We start from the raw sequence: 12927 nt of genomic DNA, 5'->3' as shown, positions 1-12927 counted from the left end.
CAAAACATCATGGACCTCTTATGAAGACAAGCTTATGAGCAAAAACTGCTAAGCACTTAAGTATACATACCACCTTGAAGTCAACCAATAGAAGCAACAAAATAAACTGAAAAACCAAATAAAATAGACAGATCTTAAAGGGACTTTAAGAATGTCTAAACTATTGAAAGATAAAAAAGAATTCCTCAAGAGAGGAAAAATAAATAAAAAAGGAGACTATGAAATAGAAACAAATAGAAATGCTAGAAAAGAAAAAAAGATTCATTGAAATGAAAAACAAAAAGAAAAACACCTCAACAAAGTAGGCAGTAAACTAAACATAGCTAAAGAGAGATTTAGTGAATTGGAAGATAGATCTAGGGACTCGCCTGGAATGCAATATACAAAGTTAATAAGGTATAAAGTATGAAAAAGAACATAAGTCACAAAAAGGATAGAAGGAGAGGCTTTGATGTAATTGGATTCTCAAAGGAGAGAATAGAGGGTTCATTGAAGATCAGTGTGTGGTCTCATAAAACATTCTTTGGTATTTTTGTCAGAGATTTAAGGCTGTATTAGGTAAGCCTTGGGAAGTTTCTCTATTATTTATTTTATGTTTTAATTTTGACTGGTAGCATCCATACTAATTTATATACATTATATACATTAGTGTATTGAACTATGGCCAGACAAGACAAGCCTAGAATGCCTGACACAGTCTTCCTCCATGAACTTCTGCTGTGTTTACTGTTCCCTGTTACAGCTGCTGATGTAGAGAAAAACAGCAAGTAGCCAAGTGAGGTGCTAACAGGAACAGTGCTTCTGGGGGAACCAGCCAGCTGACCAGTTTCTAAGGGTAGTAGTACTCTGGAAACTACTCTGGCCAGTTGCCTGCTGCCTGTGCTGCCACATTTCTTAGACTGTGAAGCTAGAGGCTCAGCTTCCATGTGCTCTGGGCAAAGGCAGAAAGGAAGCATGAGGGCCAGCCTGTACATGTACCCTTTTACCTTCTCCTTTCCACTCTCTCTCCATTCTGGGGACTGCAATCCCAGGGGCTCAGACATCAGCTTCTCTCCCTGAAATCTTAAGGAACTTCATTTATTCTGTGACACAGAGAGAAAAGCAGACTTCAGTGGTTATTTTTTACTCTCTGGTGGAGAAAACTGGTACAGCAGTGTTCATTAAGATGGGCGAAAATATGGCTTAATAATAAAGAATATGTACCTTAGGAATAAAAAGACTGACCTCCGTTTAGATCCTGTCCTGCTAATTATTGGATATCTTTTGAAAAGTTACTCATCTTTCCGTGTTTTAGTTTCCCCGTTTGTAAAATCAGCTAAAAAATACCTTCTGTAGAATGTTATATTGAAAGCATTTACTTGGCAGTTAAAAAAAAAATTAGTTCTTGACCTCCTGTTATATCACTATGTAGGTACAGAATTCAGGCATTCTGTCTTGATTTCAAACACTATAGTCTACCTTGTCATCAAACCATAGGGCCAAATTTGGGGTTCATAAGAATACAGTGACCATGGATACGGGGTTCTGAAGAAAGCAAGGGGAAGGGGAGGGAAGATGTGCTCTCTTCTGCCTGCACATCCAGAGCATATTGTTTAGTTTCTGCTTTGCCTAGGGAGGCCCAGGGCAGGGAGGTGCACAGCGCCCATTGTGGAATTGGGCCCTGGCCTTCCTAACCACTTCAGTTCATACTGGCCCATTTCCCATGTACCTGCGAACTGTGGGCAGAAAAGGCTTAACCACGGCAGCCCCTTGAACAAGTGGCATGAGAAGATGCAGAAGCAACCAGCTCAGTCTCCTCTGACCTTGGCAGCTGGGAGACCATGCTCTGAAGTTTGGGAGTAAATCAACCCACAGTCCTGGTTTCTGCCTAAGAGCAGGATATTGTGTTGTCTCTTACACACACACACACACACACACACACACACACACACACACGAGTCTCTCTCTCTTTTTTTTTTTTTTGCCTTCTCCCTGTCTTTTTTCCCTCCCCTTTTCTCTTCCTGCCTGACTCTCTTTTGTTCCTTCCCCTTGCTCATCCAAGAATCTCTCTTTTCTCGTGTTCCAGCCTGCCTTCTGTCCTCGTAGGCATTATTTCATCCCTGGGTGGCTCTCGGGCAGAAGGCGAACCACTGTGTTGACCTGTGCTCTGTCACACAGCTACCAATTAAAAAACCAGCTGCAGACTTCCGCTAGATGGGATAAAGCAGCTACACCAGGCTAAATGCAGACACAGTTCCCTAGTAACCATGGAGAAACATGCATCCTAAAATTCCTGACCTTCCACCCAAGACTCCATAATCTTGGCTCTGCCATATCTTGATCTCATGATTCAGGAATGAAGTTGATATTTCCATAGGGTGTATCTTTCAGCTATAGAAGAGCAGCGGCAGCCGCTCTGCAAAATGAATGTGCTTCTTATTTCTGTCCTGTGAGGATGTGGTAGGAGTGGAGACCATCCAGGAGCGTTTCTAATTCTAAGACTGGGGGAAGGGACAGAACAACCTTGAAGGGTGAGGCTATGGCTTACTTCATCATTAGACTTCAGTGAATATTCCTGCTTTCATACCAACTTGCTCATCTGTTGCCCTGCTAACCCTACACAGACATGCATGAGCATGCCTACCTTTGCCATTGCAGAGCTGGAGAAATGCAGAGTTGGTTGCCCTCCCGACAGGAGGTGCAACAATCACATGACCTTGACTCCCTTGGATTTAGAGACAGGTTTAGCGAGTCTAAACCTAGGGAATCAATTAGTAAGAATTTACTTATTTTAATTAGTTTCTTTTTTGTTTTTTTTCCTTTTGAAAATAACATATAAATTATTTGTGGGTTGATGTGGGTAGGAGAGGTACAGGGAGAGAAACAAGAAAATAGGGGGAAAAAAAAGTATCACTTTCACCCTCAGGAGTCAAACAACCATTGTGGACATTTTCATGTGTTTCCTTCCAAAGTTTTTTCATGCCTATTTTTAGAATTAAAAAAATTGTTATCATTTAATTTTATAATCTGCCTTTTCCTTTCAACATTATAGCACATATTTCCCCATTATTACAAGTGCTTTTTAATGGCTTTGAGATATTTCTTTAATGGATATAACACCATTTATTTAACCGTTCCCAGTTTCTGAAAATGTAGGTTGATTCAACTTCCTGCTATTGTAAATACTGCCGTGATGACCATCTCAGATGAACAAGAGTGCCTTGAGATTCTAGTAGGTGTCAGTCCTTGACTGCGTCCTATATACAGGGTCTCTGGTGTCAAGGAATTTACAGCCTAGTTTGGGAGCAAAAAATAGAGTTCTAGGTTAATCCTGGGCTCCTTCCTTTCATCTTTTCAGATTGGCAAAGTGAAAGTATGTATTATACTGCTGAATTTAAAAAGAAAAGAAAAAAAAACCAGAACCAAGAGGGATGTATATATTGATCATTATTGATATATAACACATAGCTAGATTGGCCTGGACAGAAAATGCATTGTTAATGATAGCAAATATTATGAGGAGATGAAATTCAAAGAGAACTTGGTCTAATTTTAGCTTGGCCTGGGAAGTATCTAATAACTGACAATAATCTATACATTTTCCCCTGTTTGATTGATTTATTTATTTTTAAAATTTATTTATTTTAAAATTTATTTATTTTTGGCTGCGTTGGGTCTTCGTTGCTGCGTGCAGGCTTTCTCTAGTCGCGGCGAGCGGGGGCTACTCTTTATTGCGGTGCATGGGCTTCTCATTGCGGTGGCTTCGCTTGTTCCGGAGCACAGGCTTTAGGTGTGCAGGCTCAGTAGTTGTGGCTCACGGGCTCTAGAGCGCAGGCTCAGTAGTTGTGGCTCATGGGCTTAGTTGCTCCGCAGCATGTGGGATCTTCCCGGACCAAGGCTCGAACCCGTGTCCCCTGCATTGGCAGGCAGATTCTTAACCACTGCGCCACCAGGGAAGCCCCGCCCCCACCGCATTTGATTTAAATGCTCTGATTAGAGTTAAATGTTTTTCGTATATCCCAAAGTATGTAAATTTCATTTAAGAATATGTTCTTTAAATTGCAGCTAACATTTGTGGCTGACTATCTGAATTACAGTTATGATTTTTATGGGCCTGCTGAGATTTACTTTTCCCCTTGTTTTCATTTTTAAAATCGATTTGAATCTCATGGAAAAATATTCCCAAAAAGGGCTATGAAATTTATAAAACCACAGCAGACTGAAAACCAATGTCCTGATGGTGTATTTGTGAGTGTGTGATGGGGTATTACTGCAGGGCAGGAGTGGAGTGTACACAGAGAGTGAAATAGGAAACAGCCCATTTGAAAGATGTTTTCAGACACCAGGATTGTGAGATATTAGAATGAAGTGTGTGTACCCTTCCAAACCTAAGCCTTGCAAGTGTTGGTGTGATAGGAACTTTGCTCGAGTCTTGGCAGAATGATCCAAGGGCACCCTGTCTGCTGTGAACAGGGACGCATCTCAACCTCTCTTTCTTCTTTCAGATTGATGACCCCAACAGCAGCCTAGAGGAGGTGATGGATGAGGCTGATGCCATCAGCTCTGTGAACAATCTGGGAAGCAAGCAAGCCTTGCATGCAGATTACCTGGGTTCTGAATACCAGACAGGACAGCTGTACCCGTTCTCCCTCAGCAGTGACCCCGACACGGCCACGTTCACTCTCACAAATGCAGCTCCAATGACCCCATCCTTCCAGAAACGGTGGTACGTGAATCTCAACAGCCTAATGGACCGGGCGCTGAGCCCACAGTGTGGCGATGGGGAAGAGCTCTACATCATCGCGGGTGCCGTGCCTTCAGACCTCAAGGTCAAAGACAAAGTGACCATCCCGGAGTTTGTTTGGCTGGCAGCCTGTTGTGCTGTCCCTGGAGGAGGCTGGGCCATGGGCTTTGTCAAGCACACCGGGGACCGGGAGGTCATAGAAGATGTGATGGTGAAAGAACTTGAGAAACTGCTTCCATTCACGCCTCAGCTGTTCCAGAACAACTGTGGGGAAAGTGAACAAGACACAGAGAAGATGAAAAAAATCCTGGAAATGGTCAACCAAGTCCAGGATGAGGAGCGAAGGGTAGACTCTGAAGGGGACTCTGGGACCCTCTCCAGCATGAGGAGTACCAGGACCACTCTGCTGCCTCCAGAGGCACCTGGGGAAAGGAGTAGCCTTTTGAGAAAACTCTTGGGCTTCACTGCTACCCCATTCATCAAGCTTTGCCAATTAATTTATTTCCTTGCAGTCAGAATCCTGAAGTACCTTGTGTATTTCCTGTGGTATGTCACCAAACAGGTGACTCGTGGTCTAGAAAGTTGTCTTTACCGCCTGGGGTCAGCCACCGTCTCCTACTTCTTGACCATTGGGGAGGAGCTGGCCAGCATTCCCTGGAAGGTACTCAAAGTCATGGTCAGGATCACCAGGGCCATTCTCCGGATCCTTTGTTGCCTGCTGAAGGTTGTTTGCCGTATCGTGGGCATCCCTGTCCGAGTCCTTGTGGACGTGGCCACTTTTCCTGTGTACACCATAGGCGCAGTTCCAATTGTGTGCAAGGACATTGCAATGGGCCTTGGTGGCATCATCTCTTTGTTCTTTGACACTGCTTTTGGCACCATGGGTGGCCTATTTCAGGTCATTTTTACTGTCGGCAAGCAGATTGGCTACAAGATTACTTTTGACAATCCTGGGGAGTTATAGAAAAAAAAAAACTGAGTGCCCAGTCACAGTGAATTTGATTTTTTTTTTAATAGAGAAAGCTGGAATATTTTGCCTATATAATGGGTTTCTGTTCACTGTCAATTATTGTAATATTTTGGCCTTTGGTGGGGGGTGTCTGCCTGTTTTTGCAAAGGAAGATGATACAATTTTGACTTCACCCACGAGAAGTGTTCAAGGTGAGATTATGTGTAGGTCGCCTGCTGTGATGTGGGTGAACTTCTAAGCCATCACCTTCAGTTATTCACTCTGATACAAGTGACCGTGTGAGAGACTCAGGTGTTCATCTGTGATAATTAAAAATTACAGGAAAGGAGGACAACTTTAAACCAAAGGCTTTCCAAGAAAAGTAGAAAGGAGTCTTGTTCCTCCTATTAATCTCTGAGACTTAAGGCAAAACTGATATAAATATTCCTGGCCAATTTGTTATCATTTTGCTTCTTTTTCTTCCCAACTCAGCTGACCTGGTGAGGTAAAGACATGCTTCCCTGTTGAAATAACTTTCTTAGGACATAGAATCTGCTATATCTCTTAGCTTTCCATGGCTTCCAAGGACCTGTAAGGTTGTTTTGTTTTTTTTCTTCAAAGTTGAATTTCGCTGCACTTTTTCTTTTAGGTAATGATAAGCATTTTATGGCAAACGTGGCATAACAAATTCTGAATGCAAGGACTAAGGTTGTTTGCCCCTTGAATGCTATAGTACAGTCCTCCCAGGTAAAAAAAAAAAGGGAGTGCATAGGTCAGACCCCTGCTCTGAGTAGGTGCTGTAGGTCCGAGGATATCCTTAGCCAAGCTTGGATTAACTTGACATATATTAAATCTCTGGCTGAGAAGACAGAGCTCAAAGACCTACATGTTAAGCTAATATGAAAATTCATATTCTGCAACATACTAGATCATTCTTTCTTACACTTCAAACGAGTACCCAATACCAAAAGTAGAAAGTAGTAAAACAATCTGACTTCTGTCCTTAAATGATTGCTTTGGTATAAAGGTATAAAAAAGAGCCCCCAACTAAAAACTCTTCTGGCCATCTCGGAAAAAAAAAAATCCATATACGTATATATAAGTTTACATATGGATAACCTTGATTCAGAATCATTATCTCAGGAAATTATTTTTTAGTGTGTTTGAGGCTAGAAAACATAACTCTCCCATTAATTCAAGTTCTATGTGAGAGCTAATCCCCAATTTTTTGATTAAGCACTTGTCATTTTAAATCTTGCACTGAAAATGATTGACAGGAAGAAGCTGAAGCTCCCAGACTTTGCTCTGCCTTCCACAGCTGAGATGGAATCACCTGGATTTTTCTGAGTTTTCTAAAGAATTGCTGTGGGGTATAATAGAAAAGGACCAAGGGTAAACTACTGATTTGGGGATTGCAGGCCACCATGCATCTGAAAGTTTGATGCAGAAACTTGGGGTCCAGAAAGGCAACAAGGAGAGAAGGGTGGGTCAACCATTTGCATCAAGTCGGTGGACAAGAAATGTGAGTGTAGTGAGAGTTACATTTTGTAGAAAAATAATTGAATTGGACCCAGAGTGGAAGAGCAGCCAGCAAGCTGCCATCCTGATCAATTTGTGATGCAAGGTAAGGTAGTATGACACCAGACTGCGAACGTGTCATAGGGAGCTATGCACCAGATTACCTAAGACTCTGAAGCAGTATTTTACCAACACTTCTGTTAGTGAGCATAAAAATCTGTAGTCGGACTTTCCTTCGTTTTAGCAGCATGAAAGTACACGAGGAGCAAGGGTTTGCCTTGGTACTGATGGGTCAAGAATCCTGCTGGACGAAAGGAAGGGAATTTCAGAAGGGACCAGCGAGATGGTCTGACCAAAGCCTCATTTGATGAGGAAGCTGAGGCCTGATGCTAGGTGATGGCATATCAGGAGCCAAGGTCTTCTGCATATGTCCCGTCACACCTGGGATGTCAGATCTGTGGTCCAGCTGCCTCCCTGGACCAGGGCAGAGTTTTCTCCATCATCCATCAAACAGACTAGGCTCTGATGGATCAAATGGGTTTGGCCTATATGATGAAACAGCTAGCCATCCATGCATAACATCATGCTTACTGCCTCCCATGGACTCGATATCCCCTCAGAGTACTTATTTGCATACTGAAAGACCCAAAGAGGGCATCCATGGTAGCTTGGGTCCCTTGGCACCATGGAAGGAGCAAGGTATTTGAACTGCTGCTTGAGAACCATTTGAAAATGTCTTCCTTTTCAGTTCCAGTTGTTTAGCGTCTTATTTATTTATTATGGTGTGGCCTTTTTTGAAATCTGGAAAGGAAAAAATATCCCTAAGTTTAGGTGGCTGAGACCCTTTGCTCTGGACCACTGGTATTGGCTGTGCCTCTGGTTCACTGGCTGGACTGCTGGCCTGTTCCCAGTGATCTACTTTGGGCTTTGGGGTGGGAGTTTGGGTTGATGAGCCCCATCTCTGGCTTGAAGATTTTTCTGTGGCTCCGTTGTATTCTCAGGCCTTTGGGGACATCAGCCAACTCTTCATCACTATGGAGCTGATTTTCTAGTCTGGATCAGACATGTCTTTGGACACTTTTCTTTTCCATTGTGCCTTTTGAGTGTTTGCTTCTCAGCATCAACACTTGCCCCTAAATGCAGACGACGGTGTCAGGAGAAGGAACTAGAGTGAAACCCTGGTCATTCATTCATCCATCAAATGTGTATTTGGACAGCAAAGTTGCAGAGGTCGACGATACATGGACCCCATGTTTGAGGAGTTCAAACATCTAGTGGTGAGGACATGGTGCAGCTGATCCATGTACCACATCATGGAAAGCCTGCAATGGTACTAACAGCATGAGCCTGAAGCACAGCAGGAAAAACCACGAAACCGTGGACACTGGGGAATCCTTTACAGAGGGTGTGACAAAAGTCAATTTGACATTTTAAAGCTATGTACAATGCTGTGCACCTTACAATGCTCAATAAAGTAATTGTTGACAATGCATCAACCATTCTGGAAGATATCTAAAGGGGGAGAATCCTGATGGCTGTAATGAGGTTTGGGGGGTTATCTGTGATTTTAATTTTTTTCCCATTTTCTCCTTGATCGACATTAACTCAAGCTGTTTCCACTCCCATCTGGATTTTTTTTTTAAATTTTGAATCATATGTGAGAAAACAGAGAAGGTTAGATCAGTGAAACAAGCCCTAGAACTTCTTTTCCATGTTGTTTCTCTGAAAAACTATCTGGGACATGAAATATTTGAAGCACCCGGGGCTTATTGCTTCACTGACTCTGAATCACATAGCAAGTTATAGAAACACTCTGATTTGTTTATTCATTAGGAAACGCCCCCCCCGCCCCCGCCAGTGTGAGATATGACAAGCAGTCTCTGGAGGGAGGTGGTCCTCTCTGTGGCCTTTATTAGGGCACCCAACCTTGGGGTGGAGGTGGCAGGAATTTTTGGCTGCCTTCCCAGTGTGGGCAGGGTCTTATGTGTGATTCTGTGTCTTGCTCAGCATTTCACCTAAACTCATCACAGTACGAGCTTTTCAAAATGTTACACTATGAGCCGTATAGTGTGGACTCCTTGACCTTTATAAATGGGTTCTCAGATAGAATTCTCATTGTCTCTTTCTGTTGTTATTTACTCCCAGATTGTGGCTTGATTTCTAATAATTACACTCCAAACCTATTGCTTTTAAGCTTAAATTTCAACAAAGAAAGCACTCATGACCACTTGTCTTCATTGATTGTATGCAGTGAGTAGGAGTTCACAGAGAGATGCTCTCAGGAGGGGATCAAGGTCACTCCCGGAGGCCGTGCTGCCTAATGGTTAAGAGCGCAGGCTCTGGAGTCCAAATGACTTAGGCTTGAATCCTGGCTTCCCTGCTCAACAGCCATGTAATATTGGGCAAGTTACCACCCAAAGCTTTAGCTTCCTTGTCTATGCAATGGGGCTAATTATTAGTACCTACCTCAGAGAGTTGTTATGAAAATTCAATGAGTTAATGAAGATAAAACATTTATCCCCATGCCTGTCACATGGCGAGTGCCCAGTAAATGTTAATTGTTGTCGATATAGCTATTGGTCATAATATCCATACACCTTGGATGAAATGATGAAGTTGCCTTAGACCTCAGGATGTTTCTAGATCAGAGCTGGAAGGGTTAAAGTACGGTCTGGGAGTTGAGGTTATGAATGCAAATGAAGGAATCCAGAGCCCCAGTGGGGTCAAGATACCTGAAGAGACAGGTGACGGCTGGACCTAGAGTCTAGAGAAAGGAGATTCTGAGAGCAGGAACTCTGCATGTTTTTTAGCACCTATTCAGGAAGGGAGGCATGAGCATTTCTGGTCAGCCTCTGGAGTAGAGAAGCATTTCCCCTCCAGACCCTTCCTTGCTATGTCCATAGTTTTATAACAGACTCAGCTTCCCAAGAACCCTATTACTTGGAAGAGAGTTAACTAGACAGAGAGCGTGTACACATTAGCGGCTGAAAAGGATGATGACCCTCCCTGTAAATAGTCAATACTATTTATTCTTCAGCCTCTTATGAGTTAAGACATTATGAATTAGTGCCCAAAGACTAACTGATCCTGGAGTATTGATTGGGTAGAATTTCTGGGCCCTCATAGTTAATCCTTAGACCTTGCACTAGAATGACCACCCTCCTTCCTCCACCAACTCACTCTCACCAGGTACAGCCTCCAAGAGGCCCTGCCTGTCAGCCTCAGTGCCATCCTCGGGTGATTTCATCCCATCCAAAGCAGATGCTGACAACACATTCGTACTTTGGAGGCTTGAGTAGGATATAAAACTGCATGCTCTCTCTGAAGATGGCATACCTTTCAAAAAGGAGATTATTTTTATAAAGAAGAATCCATACTAATTAAATGAACCAAAAGATAATTTTGATAAATAATTAAGAAATTATAAGAGGTCTACTTATTCTCTGTGTCCTAACTTGGCCCACTTCATGGATCACTCTGGTTCAAACATTAAAATTAGAAGGGTCATGCTGGCAGATGCCCAGAGCTTGTGGACTTAGCTCCTGAACCACCCTTTTCACTGGCAAGTTCCACCCTCTTCTTGACCACTTTGCCAGGTATCTTTTCATCCCTCCGCCTCCTGCTGTAACTGATGCACGTATTAGGTACCTTCCGAGTTTCTAAGATTTGACCCTTCAGGACCAGTCTTGCTTCATTTGATCTTGATCTAGTTACATCCCCAGAGAGATCACTTTTCCAACCAGAGCGCCTTCCGATGGACAGTTCCTCGGGCAGCCCTAGCCAGGAGGGGTCCTGCCTCATGGGCACTTACACAACCTGAAGGCTCCTGAGCAGTGGGAGAGGTTCGTGAGGGTAACAAAAGGGCTTTGGCTCATGCAACAACCCAGAGCTAAACTTATATGAGTCTAACTGGCCTGACACCCTTCTCCAGGGAAGACCTGTGAACCTGATCCAAAGGGCTGGTGTACACTTGTTTACTCTGTAAGCAAGAGGAGAAGAATGTGTGATGTATAGTGGAACCTTGTACAGAATAAATAATAGCTTTGAGAAATAAAAAAAAAAGTATAGAAAAATGTAATTCATGCTTAATGAAAAGGGCTTTGAGAGTAAAATAATTTGGTGGTGGTTGGGATAAGGTGATACCTAGAGATGTTTCAAACCAGCTCTCATTAAGATTCTCATGTATGTCTATAAGTCCTTCCTAAATACAAGTTTGGACACTCCTTGCCCATCTAAACAAGTTTATTGGTTTTCTTTTCATCTGAAGGTGGCAGACTCACCTACATAGAACCCTAGAGTTTTCAGAAGTACTTTCCGTCTGCAGGGATTCGTCTGATCTTCCCAAACATTGCATACACTGGAGTATTGACAGGTGTACCCACAGTCGTCTAGACTTTGACAGCAGGAGTCTAGAGTTCCTTAGGGAGTATTTCTCTTTTGGATAGGAAAGGGCACACTTGCTAAGATGGAACAATATTCAGTTAAAAAAAAAGTTTTTTAGGTTTATTTATTTATTTACTTTTTACTTTATGGGTGCAGAGAGAAGTTCCATCCAGTACTGTATGGATCAGTGCTACTCTGATTTGGAACATCACTATCTAGAACCATCCCGAAGACTCCGTGTTATAGGAGAGGCCATGTTCTAACAAGAGCTTCCAGGATTTCAGGCATCTTCGGAAGAAAAACAAGGAGCTCAAGATCAAATTTGCCCTGAATTCTGCACTTCAGTGCTTCTACAAAGAGTTACGGTATAGGGCTTGGGGTTGGTTTTGTTTGTTGTTTGTTTGTAAGCCTGCACTCTGGATTCTGTAGACCCGGGTTCAACTTTTAGTTCTCCTACGACACTTTTGGGAAAGTCTCCAAACTTCTGTGAAATTTAATTCCTTATCTGTAAAATGTGGATAATAAAAGTATCAACCTCAAAAGGTTTATGTAAGAACCAAATGAGGGGAATTCCCCGGTGGTCCAGGGGTTAGGAATCGGCGCTTTCACTGCCGAGGGCTGGGATTTAATCCCTGGTCCAGGAACTAAGATCCTTGCAAGCGGCGAGGCGAGGCCAAAAAAAGAAAAAAAAAAAAAAAATCAGAAGAATCAAATGAGATAATATGCTTTGTAAACTCTAAAGTATCACAGAAATATAAAGATTTATTATTATAGAAGGCTCCAGGTTTGGTTCTTTTTTCTGAAAAATCAGTGCATAGTTCTTTTTTAAAAAAGGTGAGTAGACACAAATGAAAATTAAAGCAGTTATCCAGAAAGTGTACATGGCTTAGCCAAAAATTGGGTTTGACGGTAAGCGTTGTACACTATGCCCTGAAAAGGCTCTGAACTTCAGGTCCTCAGAATTCTGCCTCTTGTCTATCCTTAAGTCCTATGTTCTTTTTTTTTAAATTTACTTATTTTATTTATTTTTGGCTGCACTGGGTCTTCGTTGCTGCGCGCGGGCTTTCTCTAGTTTCCGTGAGTGGGGGCTACCCTTCGTTGCGGTGCATGGGCTTCTCAGCGCGGTGGCTTCTCTTGTGGCAGAGCATGCACGGGCTTCAGTAGTTGTGGCACGTGGCTCAGTAGTTGTGGCTCTCAGGCTCTAGAGCACAGGCTAACTAGTTGTGGCACAGGGGCTTAGTTGCTCTGTGGCATGTGGGATCTTCCTGGACCAGGGCTTGAACCCGTGTCCCCTGCATTGGCAGGCAGATTCTTAACCACTGCACCACCAGGGAAGCCCAAGTCCCATGTTCTT

The 12927-nt window shown here is 42.9% G+C and overlaps 1 protein-coding gene across 2 annotated transcripts in view; it reads left to right on the top strand.

Moving 5' to 3' along the window:
• Positions 1-12281, top strand: part of ENDOD1 (endonuclease domain containing 1) — a 33690-nt gene extending 21409 nt beyond the window's left edge. The window contains exons 2-3 of one of the 2 annotated variants that reach the window (XR_003791492.1): positions 4485-5884; positions 11730-12281. Coding sequence is in view for 1 of the 2 variants with exons in the window: in XM_029208562.1 (XP_029064395.1) it covers positions 4485-5687 (1203 nt within the window). In the remaining variant the exon portion in view is untranslated. Of the gene's footprint in view, positions 1-4484; positions 8683-11729 lie in introns of those variants that run through there. The other variant, XM_029208562.1, reaches the window with a different exon arrangement.
• Positions 12282-12927: the final 646 nt, after the last annotated feature.

The sequence above is a fragment of the Monodon monoceros genome, unplaced genomic scaffold, assembly GCF_005190385.1.
Source record: "Monodon monoceros isolate NGI ecotype Baffin Bay Population unplaced genomic scaffold, NGI_Narwhal_1 Super_Scaffold_7, whole genome shotgun sequence".
Taxonomy (NCBI): Eukaryota; Metazoa; Chordata; class Mammalia; order Artiodactyla; family Monodontidae; genus Monodon; species Monodon monoceros.
The sequence above is the reverse complement of the archived record's forward strand: the minus strand, read 5'-3'. Positions and strand labels throughout refer to the sequence as shown.